Source organism: Serinus canaria, chromosome 5, assembly GCF_022539315.1.
Source record: "Serinus canaria isolate serCan28SL12 chromosome 5, serCan2020, whole genome shotgun sequence".
NCBI lineage: Eukaryota > Metazoa > Chordata > Aves > Passeriformes > Fringillidae > Serinus > Serinus canaria.
The window spans coordinates 50,371,048-50,398,655 of NC_066319.1; the positions used below are offsets into that span (position 1 = coordinate 50,371,048).

At 42.3% G+C, this 27,608-nt stretch overlaps 1 protein-coding gene across 1 annotated transcript; it reads left to right on the plus strand.

Annotated features, from left to right (window-relative positions):
• The first annotated feature begins 868 nt into the window (after positions 1 to 868).
• On the plus strand, positions 869 to 26,095 carry YY1 (YY1 transcription factor). The gene is made up of 5 exons (XM_030240791.2): positions 869 to 1,804; positions 10,711 to 10,873; positions 20,170 to 20,230; positions 22,636 to 22,794; positions 23,914 to 26,095. Exons 1-5 carry the CDS (start codon positions 1,108 to 1,110, stop codon positions 24,094 to 24,096), a joined length of 1,263 nt encoding a protein of 420 aa, XP_030096651.2. The 5' UTR covers positions 869 to 1,107; the 3' UTR covers positions 24,097 to 26,095.
• Positions 26,096 to 27,608: the final 1,513 nt, after the last annotated feature.

Consider the following 27,608-nt stretch of genomic DNA (forward strand, 5'->3'; position numbering starts at 1 on the left):
GTTTAAATGAGGGGATCACTTCACGTACTGGAATTTTGTGCGGTAATTGAACTGCAATGCTTCACTTATTCCAAACGCTGTTTCTCGGTAAGCGAGTTGGCGCACTCGGCCGCTGATCGCCCCGCCAGCCGTGCCTTCAGGCCGGGCTGCCGGCAGCACCGGGAGCGGGCGCTCCGCAAACCCCCGGCGTGTCCGTGCGCATCTCCATGCACGGCTGCCGGAACGCGCCGCGCTCCGTGAGGAACACATCACCCTCCAAAGGGAATAAAGGGAGGAGAGGGAAAAATTCCCACGTGCCAATAACAGCTCAACTGTAACATTCTAACGCGCCGACCCTGCCCACGTCCCAAGGCTCAGCCGCAGCTCGACGTTCGCCCGTCCATCCGTCCCTCAGCGCGGGCCTCGGGCGGTCAGCTCGGGCGGGGAAACGGCCCCGCCACGGCCGCCGCTGTCGGCCCGCGCTCCCCGCGGGGCCCGCCCGGGACACGGCGCGCGCCCGCCGGCGGAGCCGCGCCCCGCCCGTTAACGGCCGCGCGGCCCCGGCGCCCCCTGGCGGTAAGGACCCAGCTACTCCACGCGAGCGCGCACGGAGCTGCGGGGCCCGCGCGGGCGGCGGGGCCGGGGCGGCGCTTCCGCGCGGGGCGGAGACAGCGCTGCCAGCCAATTGGCAGCTCCGCGCAGGGAGGTGCGCCCCGCGCTCGCAGCGCTCCGTGATAGGACGAGGAGGGGTAGAGGGGGCGGGGCGCTGCGGCACGGCGCGCCTCCGTTGGCCGCTTCTCTCGCTTGGGCGCGGCGGGCGCTGCCATTGGCCGGCGGGCGGGCCGAGTCCGGCGGCAGCGGCCTCCGGGGCTGGGGTCCGTCTCGGCGGCAGCGGCGGAAGTCTCGCGAGGGAGCGCGGCCGGGATTTGGCGGTGCTGCCTCCCTCCCTCCCTCCTCCCTCCCTCCCTGCCTGTCGCTGGCTGCGAGGCGCTGGTGTTTGTGTGGAAGGGGGAGGAGGAGGAGAAGGAGGGCAGGCGAAAGGAGCCCGAGCCTCACCATCCGCCGAGGGGAGCGGACCGGAGCCCCCTCGCCGCCCGCGGAGGTTTCTTTCCCTCCCCTCGCCCCACCATGGCCTCGGGAGACACCCTGTACATCGCCACGGACGGCTCAGAGATGCCGGCCGAGATCGTGGAACTGCACGAGATCGAGGTGGAGACCATCCCGGTGGAGACCATCGAGACCACCGTGGTGGGCGGCGAGGAGGACGAGGAGGAGGAGGAGGAGGATGAGTGCTGCGAGGAGTGCGGCCCGCACCACCCGCCCCATCATTACCACCACCACCAGCCCATGATCGCGCTGCAGCCGCTGGTGTCGGACGGGGACCCCAGCGGGGCGGGCGGCGGCGCGGCCGGCGGCGGCGGGGGGCAGCTCCACCTGCACCACCACCACCAGGAGGTGATCCTGGTGCAGACCCGCGAGGAGGTGGTGGGGGGAGACGACTCGGACGGACTGCGGGCCGACGACGGGTTCGAGGACCAGATCCTCATCCCCGTGCCGGCCCCCGCCGGGGAGGACGAGTACATCGAGCAGACCCTGGTCACTGTGGCCGCCGCTGGCAGCAAGAGCGGAGGCGGCGGCTCCTCCTCGGCCGGCGGAGGAGGCCGCGTTAAGAAGGGCGGCAGCGGCAAGAAGAGCAGCAAGAAGAGTTACCTGAGCGGGGGAGGCGGCGGCGGGGCCGAGGGCGGCGGCGGCAGGAAATGGGAGCAGAAGCAGGTGCAGATCAAGACCCTGGAGGGGGAGTTCTCGGTCACCATGTGGGCCTCGGGTAAGTGCGCGCCGGACCCCTCCCTCCCTGGGCCGCGGGCCCCGCCGGCGGCCGCGCGGTGCGGCCAGGACAGTTTTGTTTTGAAGGGAGGCCATGTTTTGATGTGTGCGATGGGCGCCGCCATGTTCATCGCCAGGGCAAGTATGGCGGCTCCCCGAAAAGATGGCGGGGTCTGCGCTGCCGCCGCCGCTTCTGCCCGGCCGCGGCGGGGGGAAGGAGGCAAACATGGCGGCGGCCGCCAAGATGGCGGCGGCGGGGGGTGCGCGGGCGGGCGGCAGCGCCGCCGGCTCCCGGGCCAGGCCGCAATGGCGTAGTTTCTGCAGCAGGGGGAGGCGGGGTGCGGGGCGAACCTCCCCGCGCTCCCCCCGTCCCCGCCCCGCCGCCGCTCCCCGCGGGGCCCGCTCCGCGCCTGCCCCTCGCACTCCCTCCCCTCCCCCGGCCGCCGCCGCCGCCCTCTGTCCTCCTTCTCCCCCGTGTCCCGTCCCGCCGCCCCTCCCCGGCTCCCTGCCTGCCGTTCCGCTCCCGTCCCTCCCGCCCCGCGGCCGCGGGTGAGGCGTGTGCGCCGGGCCGTAACCGCGATGTGCGAGCGAAAACTCGCCCGCCCCGACCCCGCGGCTCCCCGGCCCGGGGAAGGCGAACCCCGAAATACCGTGTACAGCTCGCCCGTGGGCCGCCGGCCCCGGCCCGCTGCGGTGGCCGGGCGGGCGGTGGGTGGGGCCTCCCCGCCCGGAGCCCGCCGTGCCGGCGAGGGGAAGCGGCTCTTCGGCCCCGCGGGGCTGCCCGCGCCTCCCGCCGGCTCGGAGGGGGCGGCCGCAAACAACCGGCCCTTCAGAGCCCGGGGGGCGCTGGGGGTGACGGCCAGGAGGGGCGGCCCCGGAGCTGACCTCCGTCCCTGGGAGCCGCGGGCAGGAAAGGGGCAATTCCTGGCTGGCACTCAGAAACCGTCGGGCTTTTCCTCGACTGGGTCTGAAGCTTTAAATAAGCTTTTTAAGTAGGCACAGGGAGACCTTGTCGTGGGAGATTCTGTTTTTTGAGGATTTTTGTGTGTGTGTGTGTGTAGGAGTGTCTTTTAAAGGCAGTAAAATCTTGTGAAGGTGTTGAGTATCCGTGGGGCTTGGAGTAAAGCTGACATGCAGCTGCCCTACCCACTTTTTTTTTTTTTTATTTTTACAATAATATATTGCCGGCAGCAATGCTCTGTAATCAGAGTTCTGTCCATAAGTAACATAAATGTGAAAAAAAGAGGTCGAATAATACAGTTCATGTAATATTTAAATTGGTGGGTGTTTTTTGAATAGTAAGTTGGTAATCCATCTTGCATATCATAATTTTTGTGCTCTTACGAGTTTTTTAGGAAGAGTCTAGTAAGATACAGATATTCTTGAAGCTTTTGATGTAGTCAAGAATGTTTGTATTCTGTGATGCTTGCAAATGACTGGCAGTTGTTCGAAAGGGCAGTGTAGAAGGGAAGGTGTATTAGACGGCTGAGTTCTGCCTGAAAAGATGGAAAGCACAGTGGTATGGATTTTTGCTCTCTTTTTAAATACAGGTGACTACTTTAGCAAGTTTCAGAGTTATCTGACACTATTGGCATGTCAGTTGACAACCCAGTGAGTTTGATAGAAGTTCTTTACTTCTTGATGAAGAGTTTTCCATATACTATTTAGTAGGATGGTGTTCTCTGTGCTTCTGTATCACTGTATAAAAGTGAATAAATTCCCTTGCTAGTAGTTTTATTAGAACTGACCATCCAAGAAAGATAAAAGATAATAGAAACTAATATAGTCTGCTGGTTTGTGGAAGCTGCTGGAGGTAGCTGAATGCAAGTGGCTGTATGACTCATGAGCTGGCAGGATCCAGGACCTCGCTGAGATCAATTGACAATTTCTAGCATGCATTTGCACTCGGAAATTCAGAGTGCCTGATAGGATGCTTCCTTAGGACTGCATGCTAATTATTACTTGGCCAAAGTGAAGCATGTGTATAATCAATACATTTGCTTCTCTTCCCACATACACAGCTTTTATATCAGGGGTAGCCTTATTGATTTTGGTGATTTTCTTGTTTAGGAGCGTGACCATGGAGCTCAGTAGGAATGATACTCACTTATAATTTACTGGACATTGAATTGCATTGCTACGTTTAACTCAATTATATCCATGATTCAGAAGAATAAAGATTACCTAGTCTGATTTGACTTGCCAAAAAATGCCCTTCCCAAAGCAAAATCAAATACATAGGGAAAAAGTTTGACTTCCCCTCCCTTTGCACATCCAGGCACCATCCACCAGCTTCAAACAGCCTTGGTAATAACCTGCTCAGTTGAGAATGTTGTGAAGTTTTAGTAAGAATATTGGACAGGCTCTTGCACTCATGTGCAGCTTACTTAATTTTACAGAAGGGGTCTGATGTGATCAAATGCCGGGGATGTTTTTTCTTTCTTTCTTTTTTTTTTTCCCTGAAACATCAGAGGCTGAATTGTGGCCAGAGAACTGGAAAAAGAAACAAAACTTGAGGCAGAGGGAAATACACCCAAACCCCAAAAAACTCCAACCTGAGTACCCTCCCCCAAAAACCTCAAACTAAAAGGTCAAAAAAACCTAGAATCACTGGCTTGCAGAAGGGTAGTTCTAAAGTTTCCCTAAAGAATCAAACTACTTAAGTTTGAAGAAATATGGTAGGTTTGAATCTGTATTTTGACATAATTAAAGATTTGCTTGCATGCTGATTCAGTTGATTGTTTTAAAAGCTAAGTGAAAAGTTCATCAAGACAAGTAATAAATAAGGCCATGCATCAATATAAAACAATGAGCCCTATATTGCTGTGCATGGGATTTTGAATTGGGAAGAAGGCCACTTTGCTTCTCACAGTGTGGGAAGACAATGTGAATTAATTCCTTGTTACTGTTTGCTGGTGCTACTACATTGGCTTGTAGAGGGGTGGTACTAAATTTAACCAATCATAAATCTTTTTCCATAAATGAGTATAACATGTCTTGTAGCGCCTCTTGAAATGTGTAGAAATAATCTGTGAAATATATAGCAATGTGACTAAAGGGGACTACTTAATCCTTGTCTTATTATGTGGTTTCTTAGAAATTGCAGTACTGTTGTTGGCAACAATTTACACTTACCATAACTTCTCTTATCACCTTGGTATCTATGGTGATATCAAACTTGTGACCCATGATTAAAGTGTTTCGTTTGAAACATGAGTGCCTTGTTCTGGTTCAGATCAGCTTTTCAGTTCTTAAGAATACAATTATTTGTCTTTCTTCATGTGTTCATGTAAGTTAGAAGTGAATGAAGGTGTATTTCTGAAAGGGTTGAAGAGGGCATATGGTGGATAGTTCAATCGTGTTCCTGTAGTGTATTTACTTTATACCAAATATATGTATCAGAAAATTGCATGTAGTTCAATTGCATGTAGTCCAAGTGAGACACCCCAGTTTGTGCTAGAAAAATTGTTCTTATCAAGTGGAATTTATTTGTATCTTTGCTGCATTTAGGTTGAATCATTGTCTTTGGTGAGATTTTCCAGGTTGGGTGCACAATAGTGAAGGGGGAGGGGAAGGATCATGAGAAATCACTTTGTCAGATGGTGCTTGCAAAACTGATTCTTGCATGCAGGAACATTTGGGAAGGTGGTGCTTAAATGCTAGTTGCACCAAATGCTGGAAATTTCAAGCAATTGGGGCTTAAATTCAAAGGCGAAAAAATGGATTAGAGAACTACATCTTCTAGGTAATGCCTCTGTCAGGCTCCCAAACCTGAAATAGGTGTTGGCTTAAACTGTTACTGTAAGCATAGTCTGCAAACTGAAGTAGCACAACCAAATATTGCCCACAGTTGTTAAACTGCTTAAGTGTCCCATCCCTAGATGGAAAAGACAAAGACACAGAAGTTACATGTATGGTTTGGGAATTATTTTAAATAATACAGGAAGCCTGTGCTGTGGACCCTTATTTGGAAGTTTGGGACTTCATGTTGGGTTTCTAGAAGATTCTTCAACATCTGTTAAACTTTCAATGACTCAAAAAATAGAAAGGTTTTCATTTTACTTGATCAGATTGCAGGGGTGAGAAAAATAACCATCTGTTGTCTGACCAGTTGTCTTATGTAGTATAAATGATAGATGAGTCACTTAGTTCAGTTGTGGGGCTGTATCAAGGATGGCCAAAATGCTTTGCAATGACAGATAGGTAATGAGCTTCTTACAGAGTTTGTTATAACGGAGGCAGAAGATGATTCTCTGGTTTACAATGTTAAGATGACAATCTATTTCTGACTCTGATTAAGACAATGATCTAGGCTTCTGCTGTAAGTATTGAATCTGCCCTGACATTTTTTCCAGTGATAAGATAGACTGTTCTCTGTGTTTGTTTTAAATGTATTTTCAGTTTTGAAAGTGAAATATATGAATGTGGTTCACCATCTAAAATGACTCAGTTAATTTGCTTCTTAGCCCACCTTCAGACTACAGTCCTTTAACTTGCTGTTGGACCCTTCCCTGGGGGCACTCGAGTCACTCCTGTGCTGACCATTCAGAAGGTCATAGTGCTTCAGCACAGTCTCATAAGTGCTGAAGTCAGATGATGACTGTTGATATATGCACTGGTTTTGTCAGTTCACGTCTCAGTGGTGTGAAATAAGAGATGGGTGACACAGGGAAAGAAGAACCTGTTCTCCATCTGTGTGCAAGGCACGTCAGAAGGAAAGTAACCTAGCAGCCGTTTAGGTTAAAAAATGACATACTGTGCAAAATGGAATTTTAACATTCAGAAGTGTCTGCTAAATAACTGTATTATTTAACAAGCTAATTACAGTTCTTTGCTTCCAAACATGACCAATGAACTAATTTGCCTGAGGAGATTGCAATGTGGTAGCAATAACCAAGCTGTTACCACAGTGCCTTGTACTGCACAGCTGCCGAATACGTCCTTTATCCTGTAATTGCTTTTCAGCTGTTCCTAAAAGCAAATGTGTTATCATATTTTAAGCTTAAATGTTCATCCTTTTAGGGGCTAAGTAGAATGTCTTTTAATTTGGTGCCTTGAGGAGGAAGCTGTAGGATCAGGTGTCATTGCTTTGCTACCAGGTATATCTCGAAAGGTTTTTTTTGCACCGTTTTCCTCAGATGGAAACTGATTGAACAACAATGTGTTCTCCCTGCTCAATATGAGAGGAGGAAGATGGTCAGAGATTTGGTGATTTAGATAAAATCAAGAATAACAAGGAAAATCAAGAGTAAAACTGAGGGGAAAAAATACTGACAGAGCTTCTTGTGTTGAGAGTTAAGAGGGTCATGTTAGTAAGCTGGGGAGTTCCAGAGTTGTCAGCTGCAACTCAAGAAATGCACAAAATAATGGGATTCCAAGGTGGGTGGGTTTTTCTGTGTGATAGAAGGGCTGTAAGAGATGGATAAATTATGGTAATAGGAGCAAGATGTGATCAGTAAAGTATTGGGAAGCAGATTCTACCATGTTTTGTTATTGATTGTTGCATGGAGTTACTAGTTTTATTCCAGTAATCTTCGTTCTTCCTACTTCATTCAGTACTTGGGCTTGGTTCTCTCAAAACTTCAGGTTGTTTCACCAGTAGTCAAAAGACACAACTGGCTAAACACTGAACTTTCACTGATGTTAGTAGAACAATGTTTGACATACTTGCTTTGGAGGACCTAAGTGGATCTGGTTCAATATGTGTGTTGCCCATATTAGGGAGAGACGTGCAGATGGAAGGACACTGACCATGAAGGTGTGTTAGGGTATGTCCTAAAAAGGTGCACAGAGCAACCCAGTTTAGACTAAGTACCTTCCTAAGTTGGCAAAGAAGAATGTAGGGGGGAGGCCATTAAAATTGTTCCAAGTTCATTACAGAAAGCTGCATTGGATCTATAAGAATAGTGCTTTAGCCGAATGCCTTATATTTGAGTCTGCTCTACTCTCAGATGGTTTTAAGGGACAAAAAAAAGTAGATCATACAGTATATATAGTAGTTAATTTCCTTTACCTGACTGGCTCCATGGCTCTGTCCGTATTTAACTCACATCCAGAGGTGTCACTGTAATTTCGGGGTTGTGTCTGTATTTTGCTTTGCTCTGGATGCAGTATGTTTGATTCTCTGATGCTTCATGAGAGGAAAAGGGGGAGGTAATTTGCTTGTAGTGGGCATCAGGGCTTGCCGGAATGCAAAAAGCAGCAAACAGTTAACTTGCCCAGTTAGCAGTGAGAATGATCAGTTCAGCCTGAGTGAAAGTTTGCTTGCACTTTACCCTCCAGACTTTGAGCTGCCTAGTCCAGGTTGATAGGCCATCACAAATAAAGTAAATTTGTGCATAGAGGGCATTGGTAAAATGTTTCCATTTCCAGACTCCCTCCAAAAAAGTAGGGGGGTTTCTCAAAATAAACCCCTGGGGTTGGCTCTGCTGCGCTGGCTCCGTCCCCTTGTGCTGAGTGCTGTGTTGTTATTTTGTTTTCCCAATGACCTGATAATGTCACAGGATGGTCATGATACTAAAGAGGTACTGAATTCTGCTGCTACTTTTTCAGAAATATTTGCCTACAATTACACTTCAAGGTAGCTGTTTTGTATTTTATTGTTTTGGTTTAAATTTGTATTTGGAAGTGTGTGCTGCTGTAGAGATGCAGTTTTTTGTTAGAGGAAAATGTGGAGTTTTTTTTATATAACTGTTAATATACTAAACAATAATTTCTCTTATGTTTTATTCTATCCAAGCAATATGTTTATAGTTTTTTGTGTTTTGCTCTAGTAGTCTGTGGAATTGACTTCTGTTGGCAGGCTTTAGGGAAGTAAAGCCACTGAAGGCTGTCTTTCAGTTTGGTCCTCAAATAGCAAGAAAGCACTGTGGAATAGCAAACCTTCGTGCTAGGGAAGGAAAGAGCATCTTAAAGAATGTATACAGCATTTCCTAGTTGACTCATCTGATGTGAGGCAGGAAATGAAAACTTGTCTGTGTTATGAATGTCATCGAACAGTCAAACTGCACATTCTAGGTAGCTGTTGAAATGGCCACGTTGAGGGCAGGTGATCTCATTCCAGTCTACAGCATAGAGAAGGTGTCATGTTTAGCTTTGCAACAATTCTATGCCATTCTGAGCTGCCAGTCTTTTTTTCAAGCTTCTGTTAGAAAGAATAAATTGTTGCCAAACTAGAGGCTTATTGACTTCAATTTGTAACTCCTTCAATTGCTATAAAACTTAACATATAATCCTCGCTTAGGTATTCAATTGCTTTTTTAGAGCACTGGTAGGGACTGAAAGGTAGTGTGGTGGTGAGTGGACAATTAGAAAGGTCAATAGTCAGTTTTGTAGTTTACTTTGAGTTTAATGCTGCAGATAGTATTTTCTTATTTACACTTCTGTCTTTGCAGCGTTGGAGTCTGTTTTCCTCTTTCACCATGGAATATACATGAACTGCTATTTGATCCGGTAGATCAGATTAAACCTCAAACTAGCAGTAACATTTCTCAAAATAGCTTGGTGGCAAACATTAAAAGCAGGCATATGAAATTGAATAGAAGTTTGTGTCTGGTATATTTCTTTTATTTGCTTGTCTTTTCTCTCTTCCCTAGCCTGAGTTACTGAGTAATGACTAATGTTATTTCCTGTATTTCTGTTTAGGGGAAAAAATCCTGAAACATTTTGTCTTTTGTTTTCTGCCTTGTTTTCCTATCTTTTTTATTTGGTGAAATACTATTTCTGTCCTACCACCTTGTGTTTCCACTGCTTAAACAATATCTATAAAATAAAACTTCCTGTTATTTTTGTGTAGCCTCTTGTGTATAAAACAATTTCCAGAATCTTCTCCCCATACACATAGTAGGAGAAGTACTGTCAAGTTGTATTACATTGAGCTGAGTAGTTACAGCCATATATACATCTCTTGTCCCAGGTGTATTTGAGGGTGGAAAACACGGTAGGTGCTGTATCTTCTTTCTGCTGTGAACGCTGCAGTGAGGAACATAGATGGATGTTTCTATTCTCTCTCAGTTTCTGTTATAAAATAGCAAGAGGAGATAGAACGCACGGTACAATATTTTCTAAGGTATGAATGTGAGTAGACAGCAACAGCAGGTCTTCCACCTGATTTCACTGCAGTCCTTGAGCACAAATTCATAGGAGGAGCTCTGCAGCAAACAAGAGTATCTTAACTGGCTTGCAGATCAAAGCTTTGAATAATCCCAGTCTGCTGTTTACATAGTGGAGTGGGAAAGAGCTTAGGCTGGCCTTTGCCACAGAAGGAAGAAGCCCCCTTGGGAGAGAGACACATAATTTGAGTTATTTGCGTTCTTAGAGATCTGTCTGCAAGTGTGAGAAAAACTTAATTTACAGGCACGTGCTGAAGCCTATCAGCAGTTATTTTTAAATTTCTTGTCTCTATGACACTTCTGTTGAAGGTCAGGGAAGTCTGAAGACTTTAAAGTAAAGATCAGTAGTCCTAACATCTTAGGGTAAGTGTCTGCTGCTCTTCTGATAGGCTTGCAGAGTTAGGGACTGCTGAGTATCAGCGTGGGTATAGTGAAGATTAGTCCTGAAGAGGTTAAGGGAAATCAATATTTAGGCATTGTTTCAGGAAAAGTACATTATCTTTCAAGTGCAGCCAACATTTATAGGATTGTTCTACTAATTTCTGTATTTGTTTGCACTTCATTTAGATATGCAATTTCTGCTTTTTTTCCTCACTCACTGTATTTGTTCTGTGTTCTTCAGGCTGTAATTGCATGGGTGTCTTTTTGTTTTTCACAATTAGTGTGGAAATCTGGAAGTGCAGTGTATTCTTTTAAATGAGCAGCAATAGTGAATTTTTACTGAGATGTAGCCTAATAAATTGTACGCTGTTTTGATCTCTAGTATGTATTGAATTCAGTATTTTGTGTATTTCAGATGATAAAAAGGATATTGACCATGAAACAGTGGTGGAAGAGCAGATCATTGGAGAGAATTCTCCTCCAGATTACTCAGAGTACATGACAGGGAAGAAACTTCCTCCTGGTGGAATACCTGGCATTGACCTCTCAGACCCCAAGCAACTGGCTGAATTTGCTAGGTAAGTAGGAAGAGAGGAGCTTTAAAATTGTGTTCTTTTCAATGGTTTAATTATGAAACTGTTAGGCAAAATGGTATATTTAGTATGGTTTATAATTCCATTTAATTATCTTCTGAAACAAAGGATTTAACACAGCATCAGCTACTCTGTTCTGAACTAATATTTATATTCAGCAGTGAATTCTTCAGTGTCTTCCAGTCTCCAGTTCCATTAGGTAAGACAGGACCTAAATACATTCACTGATAGACTGCATCACTCATTGCTCCAGGTAACCCTGCCTTGGGATTGAACTAGATCGTCTCTAGAGGTCCCTTCCAAGCCCAACAATTCTGTGATTTTTTACATGACAAAATATTTCTTTAATGTGAGTAGCCTTAAATTCCTGAGCACCAAAGGATCCAATAAGTGAAATGCTGCATTGGGGTTATTCAGTACAAAATAGTAAGGCTACAGGATTTAGCTGGGAACCCCACTTCCTGTTCTTTTTCGCCTGCTCCTTAAGCTGAAGATTTTAAATCACTTTCATGTTAAATTGCACTTTCAAGTGCCACTGATAATTGCAGCTTCGCAGTCTGTAACTCTACTGCTTGGATTTTCTCTGGTGAGTCAGAATTGTCGCTCGTTTACGTATCAATAGGCTGCCCTGGGTGCCAAGGTGACTTTTACTTTCAGGCGGAGGTGGCGTGGCTCGCAGCGGGGCGGGGCGGTGACAGCGCCCGCTGGGCCCCGCTCCGTGCCGGGCGCTCGGGGCGGCCCGTGGCCAGCAGAGGGCACCCGCGAGGCCGCGGAGGAGCCGCCCTGGGGCTGGCTCCGCTGCGCTGCCCCGTCCGCAGTGCTCCTCTCAGTGCCGAGGCAGCGTGAGTGCTCTGTCTCCAGCTGTCTGAGCACGGCTGCTGGCTGTCTCCGGCTGCTACTGCCGCATTTTCCTAAGCTGAAAGCAAAACGCTTGTAAAGCCGCATTCATTTTCATTTTTGTAGCAGCTGGCTGTTCTTCAGAGCTTGGGTGCAGGGTCCTGATGCTCAGAGCAGGTGGACAGTCGCATGTTATCCTTACTACCTAGTAGAGAGAGAGTGTACCTTTTTCCAGGTAGTTGCTAGATGGTCTGGCTTCTTGGTTAGCTGGATCTTGGTGTTCAGTGTGTGCATTTATTCCTGCTTCACCTTTTTGATCTTTCTGCTTTTTACAAGTTTTGTCCTGTTACTCTGTAGTGTGTTTGTGCTGGAGGAATAACAGCACGGCCTCATCCCACAATTACTTTCACTAAAGCCGTTGAACTGGGAGTGAATTTTGAAGGCTCCTAGTAAAATAGTTCTGTAGGGCTTGCTTCCTGCTTCAGACTGTCTGATCTGGAAATGTATGAAAGCACATTACAAACAGCTGAAAACAGGGTTCTATCTGAAGTGATGGGTGGTTCTAGCTTTTGATACTCTTCTTTGTGTTTTACTATAATTTATCAAAGTTACTGTAATGCTCTCTGGGACCTGCTGAGGAGTTCATACAGTTTTTTTTGAAGCAAATGTTTAAGTGATACCCTTGAGTGTACATAGTGTTCCAATTCTAAACTGTTACTTACATATTTCTGCTCATTGTATGTTTAGAATGGTGTTCTCCATTACTTTAAAACATGCTAAAATCTTACTGTGGTTCTATTAGACACTGAAGTACTGAATAGCTGTCTTTTGTTAGGTATCAGGAATAGTTTCTTGCAGAGTATTCTCCATCAAATACTGAATATTTTTTCTTCAGATTGAGTTAAATACTTGAAGTGGTTGTCAGGATTTGGGCTTCTTGAAATGACCAGGCTCCTTCTATCAGATATGTCTGCATATTTCTACATATTGTGGAATGCTTTAACTTGGTTTCAATTGAGAAAATAGTGGCTGCTGGCAACAATTCAAAATTATTACTTTTCTATATTTATAGTATTTCAGAATGTTCTAGGAAGTTCCAGAGCTGGAATTTGTAGCATGTAGTGGAAAGATTCAATTTTATGTATACAGCCTCTTTTCTCACAGCAGATAAAATGTAATCTGTTTTAGTCAGAAGATAAATGTGTGATGGTAGAGGAAGCACTTGGATATCAGCTTTAGTAATATCCCCATGTTGCTCAAAACCTGTGAAAAATTGTTCTCATAGCTTAATTGTAGATGCATGAGAATTTAATGCATTTTCTAAAAAAGGTTTTTGGTTTCTTGGTCAGAAGTGATGACTGTCAAACTTTTACTCTTGCCTTGCAGTATGTTATGTCATAAATTAATGTGTTTGTTTATTCTTCTGAAACGGAAGAGTATGGGTGTGTTAGAATTTGAATATTTCTTGTTAAGGTCTTGTCCTCTTACAAAGAAGTGTGTTGAAGGGACTCCTTAGCTAATGAGATGGATTCAAGTACTGAAATCTGCAGACTACTGTTCAATTGTCTTATTAACCTTGTTGTGTGCAGTATCACTAGGAACTCTGCATGGCAAGCTGGTAGAAAAAATTTGGTTTCCATGGCTGGAATTTGCTTTGGAGGTTCAAGGAGTACAGCTTTTCATGCTAAAAGAATGTGTTTGTTTAGTATAAAGCTCTGTGAAATTGCCAAACAGTGCTCATTGCTTTACAGTTCAGAAGCTCAAAATTTTTAGTAGCTGTATTGTGAAAACTTTTAGCAGCACATGAATCTGGAAATTGCTTCTAAACTTAAGTAGCTGTAAGGTTTTGAATTACAAATTTGTACTTAGATTACTTGAAAAAAGAATTGTGATTGTCCACATGTAAGTGTGAACTGGCTAGTAAAATTGTATGCTAAGTGCATTGTGTGTAGTTGAGAGAAAGTTATGTAGGGTTGCTTTTTGGTTTTCATTAAAGTAGGAAGGAATCTCACCATACATTTGTAGAAATTACCTTATCTGAACCAGGCTAGATCCGCTGTTCATAACAAATGCAGATTATTTTGATTAAGGATAAATTGGTTTTAAATACTTGCATTGATGATTAGGAACAAAGTTCTGACGTTAAGCTTAAAACCAAAAAACTTGAATTCTATTAGTAGTAGATTTTGAGCAAGGTTCTGGTAGTCTGATCATGATCTAGTTAGTGAAAGGAAATGCAGGGACAAACCTGATGTTTGAAGTTGTTTGTAGCTCTGCAGCCCTTTAAAAAAATAATTCAGAACTGTAGTAATTGAGCAGCTGCAGTGGCCACCAGTGCCCAGAGCTTGGTGGCTCTCTCAGGGTGAGTGGTTGTGGTGTGTCTTGTGATGCAGTTGTCTTTCACTGCCTGGTTTAGAGCATATGTCATTGAGTCATGTAGCAGGAATCTGAATCCTTTAAGTGGAACTCTGACAGTTTTTCCTGGAAAAGCTTTTATGCATTCTATGATTCCATTGAGAACACTGTGAATAAATAGGCTGCGTCAGAACATTGACATGTTCAGTAATGTATAGATGAATAACCAAAAGTTACACCTGGCTGGCAGTTTATCACTTTTTACAGATTACTTTATTCTGTTTTAGGAGTCTTGAATTTTCTCTAGCATGCTCTGAAAACACAATAAAAAAGAAAAAGGTGGAATTCCCTTGTAATCATATCAGAATGTGAAATGTTAATTGTGAAGGATGTGCTCAGAAGGACAAAACCTAATAAATTACCATGTTTTCATTTGATACCTTTGACTGGGAAACTGGAAATCCCTTCAAGTGGGGTAAAATGCTTCATCCAAATATAAATTGATGACATCTCAGTAGTTAGCTGTGAAGAAATCATAGCTGCTTGGTAGTGAAAACTTAGGAAGGTAGCAGGGATATTTCTAGAATGTGCATATGGCAAATTCCCTCAAAGCAAGCCACTAAAAAGGATTTGGTTGCCCCCTCCCTCCCTCTTGTCCTCCAAATACATGACTGAACTGGCTGAAGACAGAACACAGACATCAGTAAAACAAAGAAATAAGGAATATCCTGTAGCTGGGAAATTACTGGGCACAGTAATGGGTCCTGGTGGTAAAAACTTTATTCTTTGTGATTTTATTTTCTGCTGATCTTGGTATCTTTTCTGAAGGAGAGCCGTTGTAAGAATGCCTTCCTTTCTATCTACTTTCCAAACCTATAGAAAACAAAGGAGAGGAAACTGCATTAGAGTTTGAAATAGGACACCCTTTTTAGAAGTGACAAAGCCTTCTGGTCATCCAGATTTATGACTTAGGCCTCTTTATTAGATGTATGCTTTTGTATTGTTCTTGTTACAGAGAAGCTTGAAGGGCAGTAAAGTGACAATTGCTTTACCCAGTATTCTTCTAGGGGAGGGGACATCTCCTGCTCTGTGCCCAACTGCACAGGTCAGTGTCCCTGATTACACATATGGTATTCCTCATAACTGGGACAAACCTAGAAGTAGAATCATGGAGTGCAAGAACTTCTTGCGGCAGTTTTCTTCCTAACTGTGACTGAAGCATGTAAGACACTGGCTGTTCTTGGGTTGTAGGTAGATTCCTAGGACACCTTGTGCCACTCCCCTTTCATCTTGTTTATCCAAAAGCCAGTCCAGCCAGTTCCAGGAGTTGTTCAGCACAAATAAACTCTTCAGTAGCACAGAGCTGTGACACTCAAGTTGGTTCTGCTCAGCCGGGCAGTGCAGGGGGAATGGCAGAATGAGGGGAACACACCACAGTGCCAGTAACACTGTTGAGAGAGAATAATTTCCTCGACCTTTGACTGTTCCTGGGAAGGTGGAGGGGGGGGGGGGGGTGGCCATCAGCACAGGTGAATATCATTGCTGGTCATCAGAGACCTCTAGGATGTGTTAAAGGAGTTACCTGAGAGAGAGAGTAAATCTATTAAGATTAGCTTTATGTACACAGGGAGCAGAAAGGAGCTGAGAACACAAAACTCCTTAGCAGTGGCAAAAAAAGGGAGATTATGGAGCAAGGAGGAAATTCTGTACTGTTATTTGAATTTTATTTCCTTTCTTCCCAGCTTTAACACCATTTCTATGGCTGACTTTTAAAATTGCATCAATTGACAAGTCTATAAGTTATGGAGTTGGATAGGGATTTGGGGTGAGGATTAAGGTTCTCTTAGGATGAGGTACTCTCAGTTCAGCTGTGTAGATGGAAGGAGGTAGTTAGGTTTAACTTTCAGATACAGCACAGTGACAATATTGTTTTATTTATTTTGAGAAACTGAGTGATTTAATACATGTGATTTCACTCAGACTTCCTTATGCATGGATAAGGGAGTGTGCTTTTATGCAGCTCATCTGTAAAGCTATTGCATTGCACACATTCCTGCTTCCTATGCTGTCACCCATTCCCTCCCTCCACTCCCCCAGTGCAAGTTAAGACATAGCCTTTAATTGCAGTGTCCCAGTGACTTGATCCAAAAGCTACAAGGTACCCTTCCTGATTGTCACAGTTAATTGATTTGCAGTTGCCTCTACTCAGCGCAACGAATGTAAACTCACCGCAGAAATGAAAATTTTGGTCTTGCTGTTAAATTGACTTTCTGCAAAGGCAACTGTTTCTGAAGTTCCACCCCAGTATTAATATGTGTGTCTGTAGTTGTTTTAAATAGTGATATTCGTTAGAGTTCTGTTTTTGATTAATATTTCAGGCTAAGAAAACTTGGATGGAGCTGGTAGAGATGCTCTTCTGGGTGGGAGCCAAAAGTCTAACCACCAGCAGCAAGAGCTACCTGCACCAGTGTAATTAAGATCAACAGCACAGATTCTAGTCTGGTCTCCTTTTGCAGAAAGTTAATTTTAAAGTAAGACCAAAATCTTTTTTTCTAATACATTGAATATGTAAGTCTTTAAATTCTTTCTGAGGGATTTTCCTTATGGCTTCTGCAGCTTTGTGAGCAGGATGACATTTTTTTGACACAATGATCTGCTGTAGCTATGCCTGTGGTGTTCATGCCCTCATGCCTTTAATCCAGGTGTACAAAGGGCCCAGCAGCTTCCTCCTGCCTGTGGCACTGAGATACAACCTGGACACTGTTTGCCATCTCTTCTTTTGCATTGTCTTCTGCTGTTTTGTTGATAAGCCTGCTTATCTGTGGAACCCTGTGTATAAGTACAGTCTTGTTCCACATTTTAGGCTTAACATGCTGTGCCTCCATGAAAAATGAGAAGATGTTAAATTACTCATTTTTTAACTGAAGCCTTTTGTCATTTGTGTCCAAATGTTGAAGTATACTACTGAGCTGATACTGCTTAATTTATAAACAAAGCCTGATCATTTAAAAAGACCTGGATGGACACTCATGTTCTATGCCTGCTCAGACACTGAACTGAAAAATGTAAGTTGTGTGTTGATGCTGCAGTCTGTCCCATGTCTGACCATCGAGTTCACCTGCAATTGGTTCTTTAGGCTTCCTTCCTGCACTGGCCCAGGGTATTTTCCTCATCACTCTACCTCAACAGCCTGTTAGAAATGCTGCCACAGTGTCATTTCTTTCTCACAGATTGACTTAATACCAGAGGTAAGATACAGGAGTCAGGAAGAGGATTTAACAGGAAGCTTTAAAATTCAGGCACTGCCCACTAAAGCTATTTGGCACATCTCTTGTTAGCAATTGTCTTGGTGTAGTCACTCCCTTTACAGGTGGCCAGTTTAGACTTTGGAACAATAGTGGTTTTACACATTTTGATCATGTCAGGGACACAGATCTCAGACCTCAGAAAAATTTTTTTTGCTTCATTTTTTTGGGGCTGGGGGATTGACTCAGCCAACATTTAACAGGTTGATTGAATTAAAAGGAGGTGGTTTTGGCACCAGCTTTGCCTCCTAAGGATGCTTGTTCTCTAATGGAATTAAATCATGACACACTGTTCTCTCATGTCCCATCTTGTCAAATCATTCTTCTGTGACCATTTTAACAATTGCTCATTTCCTGTTTTTAAAATCACAGAGACATAATAAGGAGAATCCCATGCTAAAAGTAATTGAAAGCTTTCTGTAGGGGTACTGTAAAGACAGCTTTTGTGAGTGTGTGTTTTCCTACAGCCTCAGTACCTGTAGTACTATTGAGTCTTGGAACCTCACTGGAGAGTGGAGTCAGTCAGTTAATCCAAATCACTTGTTTGGAGTCAGGTATTTTACTACTTTACTCAAAGAGACTATCTAGACTAAAAGCAGCACAATCATTTTGTATTCCAATTGTGTTATATAAATTAAGTCTAATCAATAAGGTCAACTGTAGTCTTAGAAAAGATAGTTACAATGAAAATTAAGATAATGAGGAGACTGCTGTACAGCAGCAGATGTAGTTGGCTATATTCAGAATGTTTCTGCCCTTAAGTTGATGAAATGTACTGCTGGTTGTGGTGCACAAGAGGAGCTTTGTGAACACAAATACCTTACACCCATTCACAAGCCACTGTTAATATCTGTGAATGTGTTGGTAACCCTGCAGGAGACTGTAGTGTTCTTCAGGATAGCTCTGTACCTGCCAAGTGTAGTCTGGAGATGCTGAGGCAAGCAAGAGTTTCCCATGTGCCCACTTTAAAAAAAGAGCACAAACAACCTCTAAGTCCTTGGGGTTTAGTGTTGCCTGTGAAGTGGCTGTCAAATGCTTTAGTCTGTAGATGATCACTTGAACTGTGCTACATCTGCAGTACTGGAAGGACTCAGAGTCAGGGACCAGTGATAGCTGACAGAGCCATGGGAGACTTGTCCATCACGTATCAAAATCCACTGGCAGTTGTAAGATTATTTTCCTGGATCTTCAGGACTTCTGAGGGAGCTCTTGCCTTAATTCTCCCTCTTCTCTCAGCAGTCCATGTGAAGGAAACAGGTGAAAGCAGATTTCAGCCATAGGAGTGTGACAGTACCAACAAAGTCTGGACTCCACTTGCAGAAACCAAATGCTTTTGTGGTCAGAATGGAGGCATTTTAGTTTATTTTCGCTACAGCTTTTGGGAGGTTTTGAGTGTTTAGGAGTTGTTTAGCCATTCTCATATAAATTAATAGAAAGAGATGAAAAAAGGACATATATGCATTGCTTGAAAGTCTCTTCCCCAACCTCATTCTTTTATATCAGTTTCCAGAAACAGAACTAATGTGGATTAAAACTGTCATGGATAGCAACAGACACTTTTCTTTCTTAACATTAAGAAGAGTGTGTACCAGAATTGGAATTCTGATAATTCAAATTATTTTGTTAATTTCAAGCTACTCATTCTGTTTGAGACTGGGGAATAGCACCAAACCTGTGGATTAATTTACAGATACGATATGTAGGTACCTTGTGACACAGAACTGTCATGTGCTATATTGCCAGGAGAAGCAGTTCAGTAAACCCACATGAACACACTAGCTCTGCTTCCACAACAAGGTCTGGGAATGTGCAAAATCTCATTGCTCACCTAAGGGAATCTCAGCTGTATGGGGGTCCATTTATTTATACCCACCTACTGCTATAGTTAGATGGAGATAAACCTTTTCTTTTTAGTTTTTTTGAAGACAGCACCACAGGACTGAGAAATAAAGACAACTGAAAGTGCAGTGCAGTTCCTTAGGATCACATCTGGCTCTTCTGACTTTCTGATAGGTGGTTATTCTACCACTGTTCAAAATTGTTTTGGGACTAACTCACTTTACTGTATATAAAATAGATCTAACACATACAAGCAATAGTTTGCTGGGCTCCTTATGTAGCAGTGGAGCTTAGTGGCACCCGTAAAATGATGAAGATCCCTGTCAGTAAGCAGGAATAAATTGGTGATTGCTTGTCAGTTGCCAAGAGTGGGATCTGTGTGCACAATACCTTAAAGTAGGAATAATTACCATTTCTGTGGTTGAAATGGATGTCTGTTATCTGTATAGATTCCACAACCTGCCTGATTCTGCTTTCCCTGCTTCTGTAGAGTTTTCTTTAGAAGTCTTGTGTGATGAAAATACTTCAGAATGATTGGACCTATACTTTTTCATGTCCTGCTGCACGGATGGAGAGGAAGTGAAGCTAAATAGGCCACATGGGTACTGGCACAGCACAAATAGAGTTTTCAAACAAAACCTCCTAATTGCAATTAGCATATGTCAGGGGAAAAAAAAAATCTCAATTTCCACATATTCAGAGGATTAAGAAGATAGTATTAAAAGTCTTATTCTGTATTTGAGAGGTCCTTCTGGAAAGCAGAGCATTCCAAATGCTGAATTATACTGGTAATATTTTTATGAAAGTTTTCAAAATGTTGAAGTGAGTACCATTGACACATGTAATACTGGGGGATAAAATGTGCTCATTATATAGGCACTCAGGGGAGAGCTGTCTACTAATGTGTTTCTACTAATATTTTTTGTACTGTTTTTTATCTTTAAGAATGAAACCAAGAAAAATTAAAGAAGATGATGCTCCACGAACGATAGCTTGTCCTCACAAAGTAAGTGAAGTACTCAGCTTCTGAGTAGATAGTAATTTGTAGATCAGAATTTTGTATTGATGTTTTCTCTTGAGAATGAATAACTAAAATATCTTACTGTTAATAGTATACACTCAGTTAAATGTATTTTAGTTGTCATTCTCTTGAGGCTTCCTTTAAAACCTTTCACTGAATAATATATTATTCCCATTCCTTGTCTTAAGGTTAGTGCATCCCTAATCTTCTGGTAACCATGATGCACAGTCCCTAACATGCTGGTTTTACTGTTGTGATTTCCCGACACCCAAGAATACATACTTGAAAGAATGTTCTGAAAGCTGTTCAAAGTACGTTCCTAAGATCTATATATCCTCTGCTTGGAAACTATGACAGATTTGGAGTCTAGATCAGGAATCAGCAATTTATGGTGCAGATGCCAAAGTCAGCTTTATTGGAAGACTCTGAATTGCATTCCACAGAGCTGGAAAGTGCATCATCATGAAAGAGAGAGGCAGGCATCCTTGAGATATGATTCTGATCCACTGGTAGCAAGGAAGCTTCTGTCTTGAATAAATGTTGCCAGTTACCTAGATTGATAGCCTGGGGCTTTGCTGCATTATCCAGCTTTTGTAGTGCTTCTTTTAGCTGATTTAGTCTGTGACTAAAACAAACACAATCTTGCTGACTTCTGGTCTAGATAAGTCAGGGCAGATAGCTATTAGAGTTATCCATTAGAGAGCATGAATAGAAGGCTACTTTCTGACAGCCATGGTGTAAGGAATTTTCTGAATTCCTCTTTGTGCTTATATTGTTTTCCAATTCTCCACATTCTAAAAGTGTCATTTTTTTTGTAATACAGTATGCAGAGATACAGGAACAGTTATTTTTACTATACCAAGGAATGTTACCTTCATTTCTTTGATTTACTTTTTCATAGCCTCAACTTCATCTAAACGGGACGGGGGGGGAAGAATGTTCTATCCTTCCATTTTCTGTCTAGTAGTGTTTGAAGGCTTTATGCATTTATGAGTTCAGTTTAACAAAAGAAAAACACTGTAGCTGTACCTGCTTCTCTCGGAGGCAAGAAGGGACTTAGAAATAAATGCAAAAAAAAGTTGATGGTCTGTTTACATTGGCACTACTTTGCCCCACCCGGTTCTGCTATGTGTGATGAATGGTGACACAGTACTTCAAAATTAGCCAAAGTGGTTCTAGTGCATGAAGAGAGAACTCCTGAAAGTGACATTTCACCCCTTTTTGTAAGAAACAAAGCTTATTGGACTTGCAGAATTTAGGATTAGCAGTTTAACAGTCATTTAGGTACTGTTAAATTTTATGCTTCGTAACACAGTTGTGTTGGCAGACTAGAGTCTTATATAAGTTTAAACAGTATCACTAGTAGTACAGATAGGATTTATGATTATTAATAGGATTTTATGAGGGATTTTGAACCTTGAGGAAGACATTTCTAAAACATATGATTTATATGTATTGATTGTCACTAAGAAGTGAAAGAAATGTTGAAAGATTAGGTAAACAGAGCCCCAAGTGGCTGCTGGCTTAAACATACTCTGGAATCAAAAGTGCTATTCCTCAGTCAGTGCAAGGTTGACCCCCAGGTTAAGGCTTTTGATGCTTTACCTGAATTAATGTCTCTTCTGCTTTTGGGTTGAGCTGGGACTAACGCTGTATTCTGCTGCCCAGTATCCCTTTGTAGGTTTAGCCTGCAGCAGCAGTGGCATTCTCTGTCTCAAGGGGGTAGTGATGAGGCGGCTGCCAGTTGGGCCAAGGCAGTTCCTGTAAGTTTTTATGTGCTGGAAACCCTCTTGCTCCATTTGTTCTCAGAAATGGGGAGGACAGAGAAGGAAGAGGACAGAATGTTGGGTGATGGAGCACATACCACTTGGAATTAGGGAATAATCTGTGGTGTATTAGAGACTATGTAATATATTGTAGTACTGTAGTTCTCAGAATATAGCACTTTGAAGAGTACACCATAGGTATCCATGAATTCTCCTTCTGTCTTTTGTTTTTTTGGTTGGATTTTTGTTTTGTGTTTTTCCCTCTGAAACCTGTTAAGTGCTTTTGTTTGGTTTATTCATTTGCTTCTGTCAGAATCTGCATCTTCTCCATAAGACTGTCCTATTATTCATTTGGCTGCACATGGCTCATAATACCAAGTGAGGAAAGGGTTTGGGATCTTTTTCTTTGGGATTGGGTTTAGGTTTTTTTTGTCAGCTTTTCAAATGATTAGGTTTTTTTTATTGCTTTTAAAAAAGTAAATGTAAGGGATGTTCTTTTCGGGGTCAACTATTAAGAAAGTATTCAGGATATAAAAGCATTTTAAATGCTTGTACTGTAGCAGATAAAACCTTCTTTATGAGAACTAGCTTATCTACTAATTGAGTTTCACTGTTCTTTTTAAGGGCTGCACAAAGATGTTCAGGGACAACTCTGCCATGAGGAAGCATCTGCACACTCATGGCCCTCGAGTACACGTATGTGCAGAGTGTGGCAAGGCCTTTGTGGAGAGCTCGAAACTAAAGCGGCATCAGCTAGTTCACACCGGAGAGAAACCCTTTCAGGTACTGCTCACCTGCAGGCACGAGTGCCACCACTTCCCTGGCAACCCTGGGGACTCCAGCTATAACCTGGCTTCCACAGGACTTGGGCATACTCAGATTCTGCTAAAATCAGATGAGGCATCTGAAAAACTGGGAGTCCCCTTGAGTTAATTAGGCTATCATTTAATTATGGACATGGACTTCTCTTAGAAATTGGGAAATTGGATGTACATGGGAGATACCTTTCAAAATATGGTGTAAAGTTGCCCTGTGTAAAAATGAGGTCTGCAGTTACTAGAGAAGTAAGAAAATGTCTCTTTCTCCTCCTCATCTTTTCAGCTTAGTGCTTGTGGGCAACTGAGACTTGGGGCTGCTTGCTTAGTTAGTTACCTCAGGGTACTCATTTTCAGTAGGGTTTATTAATCAGTTTTCAACAAAATGATGGAGTCACTGAATCTCTTTCCATTTATACTGAGTGACGTGGGCTTCTGCCACCAGAGGTCTCCTGCCCTCTGAATACGATACTCCATATCAACCTTTAAAGTTATTCCTAGTCTTGAGCACATATGTGCTCCTCAGAACACACTTAAGATATGTAGGTTTTTTTTGTTATTATTTTCTAAAATAAACGATTCCAGAAACTTGATTTGCAGTCTTCAGGCATTCGATTGGATGCATGCACTGAATATTCTGGGTGGTAAATATAAGTATGTAACACTAAATGTGCTGTCCTTTTTATATCAAGCCCATCTTAAAAGTAAAGAAGGTAAAATGAGAAAATCTTTGCAAATCATCACTCAGAGGGGAAGTTCTCATGTGAAATGCTGTTTCTGTTTTGTTGCACAGTGTAGGTACAGTTTCACATGCAGAGAAGGTGTCTTTAGTGGAAGTACTTGCTTGCATGCTGGAGGTCATTTATTTCCCTCTTTGAAAACAGAAATGCTATTGTATATATACTATATATTGAAGTCTTGCAGGTTTTAGTGCAGTTTACAGGGGATGCCCGCAGCTTCACCCAGAACAATTTTCAGCCTCTAGCTCCATGTTTGTGCAGTCTAGTGATTTAAAGAAGACTGTTTTTCTGCTCAGTGATGGAGATGAGTTCCACTAGCTAACAGAGTGTTGTTTTCCTTCCAACAGTGTACATTTGAAGGATGTGGAAAGCGTTTTTCACTGGACTTCAATTTACGCACACACGTGCGAATTCACACTGGCGACAGGCCCTACGTTTGCCCGTTTGACGGCTGCAATAAGAAGTTTGCGCAATCAACCAACCTGAAATCTCACATCTTAACACACGCTAAGGCCAAAAACAACCAGTGAAAGTTGAGGAGAACATTCTTGAACTCAAAGCATCTTACAGGAAAATCAATTGGAAAGAAATACGCCTCCCCTTTGTATATTGTTTCTAGGAAAGAATTTTAAAAAAAAGAACCCTACAAAACTAAAGGACGTGTTTTGATAAGTAGTAAATAAAAAGCAAAAAAAAACCATACAGAAAACTTGAAGGTGACATTGCTGAGATGATCCACCTTGATCTGTAACCCAGTTTCAAGAACACGGTGTTTTTGTAAAGTGTGGCCCCAACAGGACGGGTCAGCTCATGAACTTGCATCAGAAAAGACAATTCTTTATACAACAGTGCTAAAATTGGACTTCTTTTCACATTCTTATAAATATGAAGCTCACCTGTTGCTTACAATTTTTTTTAATTTTGTATTTTCCAAGTGTGCATATTGTACACTTTTTGGGGATATGCGTAGTAATGCTATGTGTGATTTTCTGGAGGTTGATAACTTGCTTGCGGTAGATTTTCTTTAAAAGAATGGGCAGTTACATGCATACTTCAAAAGTATTTTCCTGTAAAGAAAGAAAAGTTATATAGGTTTTGTTTGCTATCTTAATTTTGGTTGTATTCTTTGATGTTAACACATTTTGTATAATTGTATCGTATAGCTGTAATGAAATCATGTAGTATCAAATATTAGATGTGATTTAATAGTGTTAATCAATTTAAACCCATTTTAGTCACTTTTTTTGGAGAAATACTGCCAGATGCTGATGTTCAGTGTAATTTCTTTGCCTGTTCAGTTATGGAAAGTGGTGCTCAGTTGTAGAATGTATTGTACAGGCACTGACCGTTTATTAACACCTGATAATATGTACATCCCCCATGTAATAGAAAGGACAACAATAAAACAGTGGTCCTAAAGAAAGAATCTGGCAGAAAATGATCTGTAAGCGCAGTCAATTTTCTTTTGTTGTCCAGAGCAGTTCTAGTTCCTCTTGACCTCCCAGAAATTGGAAGCTAAATAAACTCAAGTTTCCTTTACTTTGCATTCAATTACAGTGATTTGTGATGCAGTTAATACCACATCAGGTGGTATATCTAAACAGAATTGCTAACTGTAATTCTGGTTTTGAGTGACCTAGACTTCCATTAACTGGAACGATGGATTTGGAGACTTGGCAGTGTAGTGGGGAGTGTTCTGTGTGCCTGGACAGCTACTAGGTAAAACAGTACAGGAAATACCTTTTTTTTAGTCAAGGTAAGGAATGTTGGCAGTAACAATAGAAAGTGGAGGAGTGGTAGGGTTTGGCTGATCATACCAGGAAAAAAAAAGAAACTTTCTTCTTTTGGCTAACTTGCTTGAGTGTAATGATAAAAATTTTTGGAACCTTATTGGACACCTTTTGTTTCAAAACAAGAACTTGAAGTTCTAAGAGAACTAGATGGAGTTGAGTTCTGATGGTCTAACTAAGAGTGGTTACTTCTCATTTGTTCAAGTGTTCAAAGAAAACTTAGCAGATACTATAGTAAAATGTGACAGATTAATAAATGGAAAAAATGCAGAGAAATGCATAAGTTATTTTTTAGAGGCATGTAACATATTTTAATGCAGTAAAAAGTGTTGTTAATCTTTTTCTGAATTCTGTTCTTAAAAGGTTCATCAAAGTTTTCATTGCTAATACTGTAAAACTTAATTTTGAGTCCAGTGTTGGTGGTAGTGGCAAAAACATGGGTAATAAAGAAACTGCACTTAAGACCAAGGGAATTTTCATCCATACATAAGTTAATCTGAACACTGCAACTCTAGTCTGAGGTTATTAGGAGTAGAAAGAAAGTTGGGACATTTAATTGTAAAGTATGCGTTAGAATTTTGGCAGTATTTTTTCTTTTATATATAAGCAGTTTTTGAACAGGACAATATACTGAAACTTGTATAGTTATAGTTAAATTAAATTCTGTATACAGTTAAATTAGTGTCTATTCTTTTTGGAAGGAAATAAAATTAATTCAGTCTAGTTCTAATTGACCTTACATTTTTTCTTGAGCAGTATCTGTAATGGTGTTAGGCTTACACAGAAGTTTGCTTTCCTGTGTCATAAAGTCATTTATTGAATTGCAAGGTGTCAGTACTTCATCCTTGAACATACATTAGGGACTGAACTATGTTACTTTAAACATACATTTCAGAGTAAGCTATGTTAAATATTGATTTGAGGACTAACTGGGAACTGTAACTGTTATTGCCTCTGGTTATATTGCATCTGATTACAGAGAGACACTTCCATCTAGGCCTCAAATCAGTAGCACTCAATGTACTCCTGAGTGTAAGTAGCAACACTCAGTAGCTTGAAAGGTCTTGCTTTGTAAGTACCTAATTCCATACTGGGTATGAATAAATGCAAGCATTGAGCAGCTGCTATAACTTTTTTAAGCTTTTAAAGTATAATTGGCACACCTTGCTCTTAAAACATCCTGCTTAATTGATTCCAGAGTCTCCCTCAAGGTTTTTCAGTGAAGAAATTACAGGATTTGAGAATAGCAACAGAGTTGACTTTGAAACCACCATTCCCAGCGTGCTATTGAGTTCCTGCATTCCACCACCAATTTGTGAGCGAGTTCAGGTAAGGGGAGGAGAAGATGAGGGGTGGTAGAAATGTGGGTTTAAAACTGGCAAAAAATTTCCATGCTTACTCATTCCACATGTTCTACTTCTCATTTGATTGTACATATACCTTGTTTGGTTCTGCTGCTGTCAGAATGAATGGAGGCAAACTCAGACCAACTTTAAAGGTAGAACTGACTAGATTTTATCTATTTATGGTCTATCAGTAAATGCAAAACAAACAAATACTAATTATTTGTGGAGAGTGTTTCTTGAAAAGGTTGTAGGAGGGCTTCAGATTCAGATTTGAAATGCTAAGAGAATAAATCCTTAGTGAAACAGAGCGCCAGGACCTCTGAATTTTGGTTATCTCCTGTTTGAAGAGGGTCACTGGAATTGAGGTAGTACATTTTGACTTTTCCCTGTAGTGACTACAAGTTGTCAACAAAAAAAAAAAAAAAAAAAAAAAAAAAAAAAAAAAAAAAACACATCCTAACAACAGCTTGTCAACAATGATGTAGTTATAAAGGCCGGTGGAGATCCTTTCTCTCTGCTAGTTCCACAGTGGGTAAAAGCAGAACACCCAGTAATTAACAGAACTGGCAAAAATATTGAGGCTTTAAAATGTTTGAAGAAAGTGAATCCCTTCAAAGTGTCATGGCTGTGATAATAGCAAGTGTTTCCACGTGTTCATCTCGTAGCTCACAGGATATTTTGTCAGTATGCCTTGGAAAAAGTGGGGCTGGTTGGTTTTTCTACTCAGTTAAGATGCGTGAACTTGAGGACAGTATGTCCTCATGAATATCATTCTTCCAAGTGTTTTCTTAATACCTTGAAGAAAGGAGAAAATCTGGAATTTTCATCAGGGCTGCTAGACAAATCTGTCTGGAAAGTCTTAATCAGTCAAGTGGCAGCTGCTACTGGCATTGGTTGGTATATAAT

Bases quoted from the DNA above. Each gene is read 5' to 3' on its own strand.
- YY1 (XM_030240791.2), top strand. From the start codon at position 1,108: ATGGCCTCGGGAGACACCCTGTACATCGCCACGGACGGCTCAGAGATG. The intron at 20,231-22,635 runs GTAAGTGAAGTA...GTTCTTTTTAAG, and splicing joins CGATAGCTTGTCCTCACAAA to GGCTGCACAAAGATGTTCAG. The intron at 22,795-23,913 runs GTACTGCTCACC...TCCTTCCAACAG, and splicing joins CCGGAGAGAAACCCTTTCAG to TGTACATTTGAAGGATGTGG.